This window comes from Theropithecus gelada, chromosome X (assembly GCF_003255815.1).
Source record: "Theropithecus gelada isolate Dixy chromosome X, Tgel_1.0, whole genome shotgun sequence".
NCBI classification, from domain to species: Eukaryota; Metazoa; Chordata; class Mammalia; order Primates; family Cercopithecidae; genus Theropithecus; species Theropithecus gelada.
Genome location: NC_037689.1, coordinates 127,711,250 through 127,723,515, shown reverse-complemented (window position 1 = coordinate 127,723,515; position 12,266 = coordinate 127,711,250). Strand labels below are relative to the sequence as shown.

Genomic DNA, 12,266 nt, shown 5'->3' with positions numbered 1-12,266 from the left:
TGGTTTGATTACTAATTGCCTTTAATCTGATTTCTTTTTCATGTAGTAGCATCTACCATGTGTTTTTGCACAGGTGAGAAAGAGCGAGGTTCGTTTATACACCATTTCTCCCTCCACCTTACCTTTAAACTTCCTTTTTTTTTTTTTTTTGGGACAGAGTCTCGCTGTGTTGCCCAGGCTGGAGTGCAGTGGAGTGATCTTGGCTCACTGCAGCCTCTGCCTGCTGGGTTCAAGCAATTCTCCTGCCTCAGCCTCCCGAGTAGCTGGGACTAGAGGTGTGCACCACCACGCCCGGCTAATTTTTTGTATTTTTAGTAGAGACGGGGGTTTCACCATGCTGGCCAGGCTGGTCTCAAACTCCTGACCTCGTGATCCGCCTGCCTCGGCCTCCCAAACCTTTAAACTTTAAACCTGCCTTGCAACTATCTCATTGACATCTGTCACCATTGTCAGGTTCATTTCCATTAGATGTTGCATTCTGCCTTAAAACCATGATAGCTACTGTTTATTTACTTTATTTATTTGGATGCTCTGCCTCCTTCCAGAAATGATTGAAGGTAACTCATAGTCATCACTCTATGTCTGCATTCAGACACAGAGGAGCAGATAGGTTAGATAATAGATATTTTCTGTTCTGTAATATTTTGTTTGGTCACCGAACACTGCCGCCCATGTTATCAAACTGATCACCGACTCCCTGACTGTAGGTTCAAATGTTTGAACATTTTTCTCTATTCGGAATCCTTCTCACCTCTTCAAAAAGAAACTGAGCTCCTTGTGGGCAAGGATCCTGGCTTCCTGGACACTGCCAAATGTGACTTCTTTTTGAAGCCTAAAGGATTAGTCTTTCCCCGTTCTTTCTGCTGAGACAAGGCTTTGCAGAAGAAATTCTTTGGCAACTCAACCTTTTCTGTAACCAGTTAATAAGTTAGATTTTCTAGAAATTTCTAACTTTTTGAGGGAGTTACTGCATGTCTTAGCTTTCTTCTAGATCATGTTTCCAAAAGTTGCCTGGTCATGTGAATCGCGTCGAGGACCAATTCCTAACCTTCTCCAGGAGAGAATTCTGGGAATCTGTATTTTAACGAGCCCCTTGACATTCATATGATCAGGCAAGTTTGGTAAATACTGTTTTGGATGAGTAATGACTCTTCCCCTTCTGTTTCACTGACGTAAGGATTAAAAAACCAAACTGAGCAATCTAGAGTATCTTGTAATTTGTATCAAGCTCATTTTCTCATATTCAGAATAGTAGCAGCCATTCTCCTAAACTAAACACTACCTAAGGACATGGATTATGTCCTATTTATTTTTGTGTCGTTAGCATCTTGTACCATCTCTGGCACATGGTAAATTCTCATGACTGAACCCTAGTACAGCATTGTGAAGGACTTAACTTTGCAGAAGAGAGATTTTATTTTCTGTTATCTAAATAATTTTTCCTTGTGTGTCTGTCATCAGAATGGTTCACGCTGTACTATAGTTATTGCTACTCTGTTTCTTCTAAAATTCCAGCAAGGATTGGTACTAAAAACCAAAAAAAGGCTGATACCCAGGCGCGGTGGCTCACGCTTGTAATCCCAGCACTTTGGGAGGCCGAGGTGGGCAGATCACCTGAGGCTGGGAGTTCGAGACCAGCCTGACCAACATGGAGAAACTCCATCTCTACTAAAAATCCAAAATTAGCCAAGCGTGGTAGCACATGCCTGTAATCCCAGCTACTCAGGAGACTGAGGCAGGAGAATTGCTTGAACCCGGGAAGTGGAGGTTATGGTGAACTGAGATAGCGCCACTGCACTCCAACCTGGATGACAGAGCGAGAATCTGTCTCAGAAAAAAAAAAAGGCTGATAAACTTAAATAGTTGTTAGATTCCTTGTAAAGAATCATTTATCTACAATGGACAAACTAGGCTTGTCCTGTGTTTTTTGTTTGTTTGTTTTTTCCTTCAAACAGAGTCTTGCTCTCTTGCCCAGGCTGGAGTGCAGTGACGCGATCTCAGCTCACCACAACCTCCGCCTCCGGGTTCAAGTGATTCTCCTGCCTCGGCCTCCCGAGTAGCTGGGATTACAGGCGCCTGCCACCACGCCCAGCTGATTTTTGTAGTTTTAGTAGAGACGGGGTTTCACTGTTTTGGCCATGCTGGTCTCAAACTCCTGACCTCATGATCCATCCACCTCGGCCTCCTAAAGTGCTGGGATTATAAACGTGAGCCACCGCACCTGGCCATCCTGCGTTTTCTCCATGCTGGAAAAATCAGTTTGACACTCAGGAAACAAGTCTCAAGAACATATAGACCTCTTAACCATTGAGGATCCCTGGGTGCCTCAATTGTGAAGATATGTTTTTGGAAAAGGCCTTTTGGGAGTATGGAAAAAACAGGAGATTGCAAAACCTACAGAAATGAACTTGCTAGTTTAGCTACTATTCTAAAGCTAGTCTGTGATATTTGAGGTTACTCATTTATGATTAAGCAACCTGAAATAAATGGAATCTGGCTAAAGCTTTTTTTTAAAAAAAACCAAAACTCTAAGTTTATTATTTTATTTTATTTATTTATTTTTGAGTAGAGATGGGGTTTCACCATGTTGGCCGGGCTGGTCTCGAACTCCTGGCCTCAAGTGATCCACCTGCCTCGGCCTCCCAAGGTGCTGGGATTACAGGTGTGAGCCATTGCGCATGCCCTGGCTAAAATTTCTTTGCAAAGAATTATTTAAAATGTTCAGTTAGCCGGGCATGATGGTGCATACCTGTAGTCCCACCTACTCTGGAGGCTAAGGTGGAAGGATCACCTGAGCCCAGGAGTTTGAGTCTAGTCTGGGCAACATACCGATACCCTTTCATTTAAAAAAAAAAAAAAAATTAATAGTAATAAGAATGTTCAGTCAATATCAGTAGAATTAGGAAGAATTTCTATTTTCTTCCTTCTTTCATTAATTCAACAAATATTTATTGAGCAAACACCTACTATGCGTCAGGCGCTGTTGCGCAGGTCAAACTGGCTTCTTAAGAATGAAACCCTAAGTGTGAGGAAGAAATTATACTGTATGTATGGTTTGACTGCAGAAAACCTAAAATAAGTAAACTGGTGCTATAATGAAAAGGAGTAAGTTGGCTTTTCCATGTTAGTAAGACAAGTGAAAAGGCATGTTTCAGTATTTCCTAACATTTTGAAGCTGTGGGGAGAAAGGTTTGTGAGGAATTTCATAGGGAAAAGAAAATGGGGGGAGGGGGAATGTAAACAGACAATACTTAGTACGTTTTACAAAATTAAAGTCACTTTGTAGGTATGCAGAAAGTTTTAAAAGTTGGTTTATTAATGATAGTAGTGTATTACATTTCTTTTCAAGCAGTAGTTTAAATATTAACCAGTTTACTTTTTTTTTTTAAGTCAATTTACTTTTCCAGCCTGGGCAACATGGTGAAACCCCGTATCTACAAAAAATAGAAAAATTAGCTGGGCGTTGGTGGCTCATGCCTGTAGTCCCAGCTACATGGGAGGCTGAGGCTGGGGAATCTCTTGAGCCCAGGAAGCAGAGGTTGCAGTGAGCCGAGATCGTGCTACTGCACTCCAGCTTGGGGACAGAGTGAGACCCTGCCAAAAAAAAAAAAAAAAGTCAATTTACTTTTGAATGCTTTTTTCTTTTTTTTTTGTTTTTGGCAAATTGAGACAAAAGCTGCTGAACTTTCTCAAATCTACACACTTAGTATTATCAGTGTGTGAAAAGCAAGCAGAAAGAGAATAAACACAAGTATGATCTTAAAACAAATTTGTTATAATGTCTGTATTTAGGGTCTGTCTTCTGGAGGAGTAAACAGAATTAAAAAAAAAAAAGAAAAACAAAAACAAAAAACGTTTATTTTTAGTAAATGAACCAGGGTTACGGGTGGAGGACAAACTAAATTCATTGAACTAAATCATGTGGAACTTTTCTTAACCAGTTTCCTTTTCTAAGCTCTGAGAGTTACCACTTTCTACTTCTGATGGTTCATTATTTTTGTAAGCTTCTGAAAATCAAAAGCTTGCCCAGATTGAGATAAGCTTCTGCCCCACTCATGTTTTTATTTTCATGATTTGTCATTATTTCCAAATCTCAACCATTTTATTTCATGTGGTGATGAAGAGTTCTAAAAGCAGGTAAGAACAGTAAAGAAAATTACATTTCCTTTTCTACAAATATAGATCTAAAGTCTCTTATCTGTAATTCAGAAATTGAAATTGAAATTTTAGAATGACCAAAATTTAAGACTATCAAGTTTTCATAACTCATTTGCCAGTAAAACCTGACCTGAACTGGAGAGAGGCTACTTTATAATCTTTTTAAAATATCACTTAGCATGATTGGTCATATTAATATGTTTGACTATGAGTTGCTGCCCTTTACCTTGCTAGCTGTCACTATGTGGTATATGCCCCATATGCTTAAGACCAGATAATTCAAAGTTCCAAAATACACATGGTCCCCAGGATTTCAGATGAGAGACCACAGATCCACACTGGGCTTGTTTTACCCGTCTGTGGCCTAACATTATGAAAGCAAGGGGGAAATTCCTTCTCTAATCTCTGCAAGTATACATGGGATGCTACTACCAGTGTCCATTCTGTTTGTCTTTTAAAGCCTAGACAGGACAGGAACATATGTGTCAGCCTCTAGACTAAGCTTGTCCAACCTGCAGCCCAACACAAATTTGTAAACTTTTTTAAAACATTATGAGATTTTTTTGCGATTTTTTTTTTTTTTTTATTTTTTTTTAGCTCATCAGCTATGGTTAGTGTTAGTATATTTTTTATGTGGCCCAGGACAGTTCTTCTTCCATTGTGACCCGGGGAAGCCAAAAGATAGGATGTACCTGCTCTAGATGGATGTTTCTCAATGTGTGGTCCCCATCCTAACAGCAACAGCAGCAACAGCAGCATCCCCTGGGAACTTGTTAGAAATGCACATTATTGAGCCCCATCCCAGATCTATTGAATCAGAACCTCTGGACCTGGGGCCTGGCCGGCTTTGTTTTATAAACCCTTCAGGGCATTCGGATACACTCTCAAGTTTGAGAACCACTGCTCTAGATTGGGGTCTGCCAACTACAGCCACAGGCCAAAGCCAGTCAGTCACCTGCTTTTGTGTGCCCCAGGAGCCATGAGCGGGTTTTGCTTTTTTTTCCTTTTTTTCCTTTTTTCTTTTTCTTTCTTTGAGACAGAGTTTCGCTCTTGTTGCCCAGGCTGGAGTGCAATGGCGCAATCTCGGCTCACCGCAACCTCTGCCTCCTGGGTTCAAGCGATTCTCTTGCCTCAGCCTCCCGAGTCGCTGGGATTACAGGCATGCACCACTAGTGGCCTGGCTAATTTTTTGTATTTTTAGTATAAGCAGGGTTTCTCCATGTTAGTCAGGCTGGTCTCTAACTCCCGACCTCAGGTTATTCGTCTGCCTCGGCCTTCCAAAGTGCTGGGATTACAGGTGTGAGCCACCGCGCCCGACCTTTTTTCTTTTTTCTTTTCTTTTTTTTTTTTTTTTGAGACGAAGTCTCACTCTGTCGCCAGGCTGGAGTGCAGTGGCATGATCTCGGCTCACTGCAAGCTCCGCCTCCCGGGTTCATGCCATTCTTCTGCCTCGGCCTCCCGAGTAGCTGGGACTACACCTGCCCAGCTAATTTTTAAAGGAGTTTCACCATGTTGGCCAGGTTGGTCTTGATCTCTTGACCTTGTGATCTGCCCGCCTAGGCCTCCCAAAGTGCTGGGATTACAGGCGTGAGCCCCTGGCCTACATTTTCTAAATGGCTGAAAAAAATTAAAGACAATTTCTTGACACATGAAAATTATATAAAATATAAACTTCAGTGTCCATAAAGTTTTATTGGAACATGGCCGCATTCATTCATTTATGTATTGTCTTTGGCTGCTTTTATGCAGCATCAGCGGAATTGAGTAGTTGCAGCAGACACCAAATGGCCCAGAAAGCTGAAAATATTTACCATCTGGTTCTTTGCAGAAAAAAATTGCTGCTCTAGGTTGATAGTCAACAAACACGAGGAATAATCACAGAGAAGGTACACTGAGACCTTCCTTTATCTGAAAATGTCAGCATCTCCCTAGAAAAAGAAATCTACAGAACTCACATATTTCTATGTACGGGTGTTGTTATGATCATCACATCATTACATAGCTCTGCATAGTTTTACATCAAAATAACCTTTGTATTATTTTGGAGGAGTAAGAGCCAAGGAGTTGCTGGACACTTTAAATTTTGTCATTATAAAAAATATTTCATAGTCCAAAATTTTTTAGTTCTTTGGGGGAGAGAAACTCATTTAAAATTTTATTTTTCTGATTTTCTTCTGAGCTTTAACATTTCTGTATTCCAGGACATATTACCTTTCATGCAAGATTGAACTGTGTCCTGGTTAGAGTGTGTTGCGTTTTATTTTGTGCAAGATTGGAGCCATTTAGATTACTCCTTAAATGGTTATTATAATGTCCCAGGTAGCCCATGGTTAACTTTGTATATCTACCTATTCAGTCATCTTTCTGTGTTTACTTCATTTATGGGAAAGACATGAAGGGAGAGGTATTTGATGAACTATTCATGTTTTTCATGATCTTTTCTGGAAGCTGAAGATTTCCTCACTGGGCAGCATTAAATTTTACTCTTAAAAACTTCAGCAACTTAAGAGTGTTCATTCAGCTGTCTGTAGTATTTATGTATGCAGTTTTTATGATGTTTTTCTTGATCATTTAACGGTGAATATCTGTGGGCAGTAAGTCTTGTACAGTGCACTGACGTTTAATCATAAATATGTATTAACTATTTTATTTTTGTATGTGTGTGTCTTAATAAATTATGTTTCTTAGGCAACTTGTTCCAGCGATGGCATGTTCCTCTAGAACTCCAGATGACAAGACAAATGGCTAGCTCTGGTGCATCAGGGGGCAAAATCGATAATTCTGTGTTAGTCCTTATTGTGGGCTTATCAACAGTAGGAGCTGGTGTCTATGTAAGTAGAAAAGCAGCATGTGTAAAGAAGCTGCCAAACAGCTCCCATTAATAGACTCGATAGTACTCTGCTTTAAAACTTTTGCAACTAATTCCCCTTTCTCCTTTTGGAAAAAATTTCAAAAAGCTTTCTTTTAAGTGCCTGCTGCCTAATATCTTATGGGAGCCAATTCGGGAATGACTGAAATTTAATCTCATGTTGATTGATTTCTGCTCTTTTCACTTGTCTTTTTCCTCTTTACTTGAAAGCCACTGTGTTTTCCTAGATTCAAGTAACCCACAAAATTGTACCTGTTTTCTTGGATGTCACACACTAACCTGTGAATAAAGTCAAAATCCATTGCAGCTCCTTAGCACAATATTTGATTTTGACCTATTTGTCAGACATTTTATTTTTCCTCAGCTTGAGGTTCACATTAAAAAACAACAGCCTTCAATAAAAAATATTAAGTATTCCTAAAAGGAAAGCTATCCCTGAATCTCACCCAAAGACTAAATTACAGAAGCAGGGCTAGTATCACTGATTTTAGAATGGAGTTTGTTTGAGGTGAGAAATATGGTGTTTAATTGCTACGTAGTATTAGCACCATTATATCTCCTTAAATGAACTCCGATCAGCTTAGCAGGTCACAGAGGAATTATTCTGTGGGTGTTTTTTCCCTAACTTGGCAGGGTTTACTGTGACTAAGCTGATCAGTCTAAAGTTGGATCCTGTAAGGTTGAGTGAACCAACTTAGATAACACCTAGTAACACCTTGATTGAAGCAAGCTGTTTGTTTTACTTATTAAGCCATTACAAGTTTAGGGGTTTTTTTCTACATTGGTAAGACAGTGAATTTATCTTTGTTCCTTGGTTGCTAGGTTAAAGAAAGGGACGTGAAAATTATTTGAAGCTACCTATATCCTCATGCTCTGATGTGACTCCCAAATGGACAAGAAAAGTAGATAGTTCTTGCCTATTGTGAGTCAAATCAGAGTAAGAAATAGGTGAGAGCTGTCTGATAATGTGATTTGATGAAATATACATTCTGCAATCCTGGAGCAGCATTTTTTTCTTTCTTCTTTTTTTAGCACAGGGTAACCAAAACTGCTTCCCTGCCTTTGTATTGAATGTTTCTTCATTAATTCTTAGTGCTCTATTTCCTTTTGTTTCTCTCTTGGCCTTATCTTTACCTACAGTTGTGCAGTCTCATCACCTAGGATCCCCTTCTAGATCACTAGCATCTACAGGTGCTTCTGGGAAAGATGGCAGCAACCTAGTGTACTTCTTAATTGTAGGAGCAACAGTCACTGGGGCAGGAGTTTATTATGTAAGATGCTTACACTAAAATATATTTTGGGGTAGGGTGGGTGAGACCATGGCACTAATGAAAACTTGATACATTAGAATATAATAAAACATTCACAGCATGTGCTTTCTCTAGGTGTTTATTAAAGGGACATTGTCAGTCACTAGCGAGTCCTCAAATCTCATTCTTCAAACTGTTGAAGTCCTACCAGATATAGCTAAAGCCACAAGTCTAATGATGATCACAAATCCTCATCATTACCTCTTTCTTTGAAACTTTTGCCAATTTTATAATGATTTTGTATGATACCAAATTATATTGTGCTTTAGTGCTGCATATCTAACAAGACAGTCTCAGACTAAATGTTAAATAAGCAAATAAAGGTAATGTGAACACCGTCCATTTTTGAATCATTTTAGGTAAAATGTAATTTTTGTGTTTTGTGGGAAACAATCAGCCAGACTTTGACTGTGAAAAGGCATTTTATTGAATGCTTCTGAGGAGATCCAAAAAGCCATAGAAATTGCAATATTCTCCCTATCTACCTTTCCACCTGCAGCCTCTATTTCAAAGTAAATTCATTTGGCAGTGTCCCTTTGTAATCTCTAATTTGGTCAAAAGTGGCTGAAGCAGTACAAGCTAACACATTCATGTAGATTGCTTTCTTTAATGCCTCTCATTCGTAATTCAGATACTACCCTCTGAGCCTTACTTTTTCCATTTCATATCTCTCAACTTTTCCCATCAGTTCCACCCCATTCATTCAAAAATAGATTAAAGCCTTTGTGTTCAGTATGTTGGTAACAATTTAAACCTGATAAATTCCTGGTCTGTGTTGCTGTACTAGAGTTGGATGGCTTCCACAGAGTTGACCATGCAAATTCTCTTGATGCCAAGCTACAAGACAGGGCTGGTCACTGTTCTTTTCTCCTGCCTTAGAAATATCTAAGAAGCACAAGTTCCTCTCAAGTCATTCAGTTAAATGCCTCATTGTACTCTGTGTTTATCCAACACTGGTAATAATGAAGCTACTGTATTATAAAGTGGTTCCAGGTTAAATGATAAGCTTTTGTCTACCTACAACTGTTATTGAACTGTTATGTACAGTTTTGTTTTAAATCATTGAAAACTTGATCTGAGGTGGCTTAGTTTTTTTGTCTGAAATTGGTATTAGTCTCAAGAGAACGATGAATTTAAAATCGATGTTCAGATTTGATCGGATATTGCTGTAAGTTGTTGGGAACGTTTGTATTAGTTTATTGGGCTGCCATAACAAAACACCACAGACTGAGTGGCTTAAACAACAGAGGTTTATTTTCTCATAGCTCTGAAGGCTGGAAAGGCCAAGATCAAGGTCAGACAGGGTTCAGTTTCTGTTGAGGGCTCTCTTCTTAGCTTTCAGACAGCCACCCTCTTGCTGTGTCCTCACATGGTTTTGGGGGGTGGGGGGCAGACAGGGAGAAAGAGTGAGCAAGGGAACTCTGGTGTCTTCCCTTTCCTATATGAGCTCCAGCCCTATCTGATTAGGTCCCCACCCTTAAGACTTCATTCAACCATTATCACCTCCCCAAAACCCCATTGCCAAATACCATCACATAAGGGGTTAAGGCTTCAATATAGGAATAGGAAACATTCAGTCCATAACAGTGAGCAGTATTTCTTCGTAACTTTTTTCTCTCACTTGAAGAAATGTTCTTAACTTAAGTATAAATATTACTTTGGCAATTCCTTTATTGGGAGCTCTTTACCTCCCTCCCACTTTACCCTCCAAAAAGAAGGGAGTAAACTGCCGACTTTCAAAAATTTTTACCATGATCTGCAGTGAGAAATACATTTCTCTTACAACCTATTTTATGACCACAAATACATAAAACAGAAACAGAGCTTCAAAAACGACTCTTACTAGGTGTCATGTAATTACTCTAGCTTCTGTTCTCTTCCATTTGTGTCTGCGTCTAATGCTGGTTGCAACCTACTAAATTGACTTCACAACCCACTAACGGCATGCAACCACAGTTTGAAAAACACTGATTTCAACAGTGCTTCCGCTGCTTGGATTGTAAATATGAACTTCTGATTCGGATTGATGTGAGAGTTTTTCCTCTTTTTGCTGGTAACTTTCACTAGGACCTGAGGCAGATCCTCAAATCTCAGTCCTCTATTTTTTGTTGGTGGGCAGAGCCAAAGTAGCCTTTAGAATATTTAATAAGATTTAGTATTTGGGCCCTTTGCCGTTGTTAAACTATAGGATTGTGTTGCCTCATTCAGAAAATGACCTGTTGCCTTTCAAATCCCATTAAGTTGGATAAATGCCACCATATTCATCTGTTTAGAAAAGTTGTCTTCACTAATAGTTTTCATAAATTTATAGTTTTTCTTAACCTGACATGTATTCATGTCATTAATTGGAAATCTGTGCAAACTAGGAGTACAGAAACCTTGGGGGAAAGGTAAAGAAATAAATACATTTATATATATGTCAGACATACCAACCTCATTCTTGCCCTTTCCCCACTAAACCTAGATATTTCTTGGTCTGCTCTTCCCTTCATGTGTAAGCCATTAGCAAGTGTGAGCTGGGCTTAGGCTATTTTGGGATATTCCTCTCAATGAACATGGCCCCTGTTTATTTCTCTTTTCATTCATGTTGACCAGAGTAAGCCATCTTTTTAGGTAAAACCTCATCTCTCGTCTCGTCTCGTCTCGTCTCTTTTCTTCTCTTCTCTTCTCTTCTCTTCTCTCTTCTCTTTTCTTGAGAAGTTTTCCCCTCTAGGGTTTTTTTGTTGTGTATTTGTTTTTGAGACAGAGTCTCGCTCTGTCACCCAGGCTGGAGTGCAGTGGTGCGATCTCGGCTCACTGCAGCCACCATCTCCCGGGTTCAGGTGATTCTCTTGTCTCAGCCTCCCTAGTAGCTGGGATCATAGGTGCGCCCCACCACACCTAGCTACTTTTTTTATTTTTAATAGAGACGAGTTTGCTGTGTTGGCCAGGCTAGTCTCGAACTCCGGGCCTCAAGTGATCCCCCCAACTTGGCCTCCCAAAGTGCTGGAATTACAGGTGTCAGCCACTGTGCCCAGCCAAAGTCCCTTTCTTAAATGTTTTTAAGGTATGAGTAAATACTGGACTTGTGTATTAGTATCTGATGCCAAGATAAAAACTCTTCCTGAAATTAATGTTAATTGAATTCGTTTATTTGATAAATTTAGTAGTAAATTCAAGGAGTAGCTATTGTCTTTTCACATACAGTACTTCTTTCTACTTCATTTGTCACAATGTTAAATGCTTCCAGGTTAAACCCAGCTCTCAGGGTCCAGGTTCCTCAATTGCAGCACATTGCCTGATGGGCTGTTCTGGAAGGAAGTCATAGAAGTATTCTTAGAATATGTTTTATGGGGTCGGGTGCGGTGGCTCACATCTGTAATCTCAGCACTTTGGGAGGCCGAGGTGGGCGGATCACAAGGTCAAGGGTTCGAGACCAGCCTGGCCAACATAGTGAAACCCCCACCTCTACTAAAAATACAAAAATTATCTGGGCATGGTAGCGTGTGCCTGTAGTCCCAGCTACTCTGGAGGCTGAGGCAGGAGAATCACTTGAACCTGGGAGGCGGAGGTTGTGGTAAGCTGAGATCACGCCACTGCACTCCAGCCTGGGCAACAGAGTGAGACTACGTCTCAAAAAAAAAAAAAAAAAAAAAAAGAATATGTTTTATGATAGTTCCTCTGATTGTCTTTACTTTCTCCTACAATTAATTAATCTGAGATTTCATTTGACATATGTTCACTTAAATTCCTGTTTTGTTTACCCTGTGGGGTACAAAAGAGTGAAAGCGTTGTAGGTTTTTTTTTTTTTTTGAGACAGAGTCTCACTCTGTCGTCTACACTGGAGTGCAGTGATGTGATCTCAGCTCACTGCAACCTCCACCTCCTGGGTTCAAGCAATTCTCATGCCTCAACCTCCCAAGTAGCTGGGACTACAGGCGTGCATCACC

At 40.0% G+C, this 12,266-nt stretch overlaps 1 protein-coding gene across 4 annotated transcripts in view; it reads left to right on the top strand.

The window, feature by feature from the left end:
• The window catches only part of AIFM1 (apoptosis inducing factor mitochondria associated 1), a 36,119-nt gene that overhangs the window by 2,428 nt on the left and 21,425 nt on the right, over window positions 1-12,266 (top strand). Inside the window, exon 2 of one of the 4 annotated variants that reach the window (XM_025371908.1) lies at window positions 8,168-8,298. The exons of 2 other annotated variants lie outside the window; for them this stretch is intronic. In XM_025371908.1, the coding sequence (XP_025227693.1) occupies window positions 8,168-8,298 (131 nt within the window). Of the gene's footprint in view, window positions 1-6,846; window positions 6,990-8,167; window positions 8,299-12,266 lie in introns of all 4 variants that reach the window. One more of the 4 variants, XM_025371907.1, reaches the window with a different exon arrangement.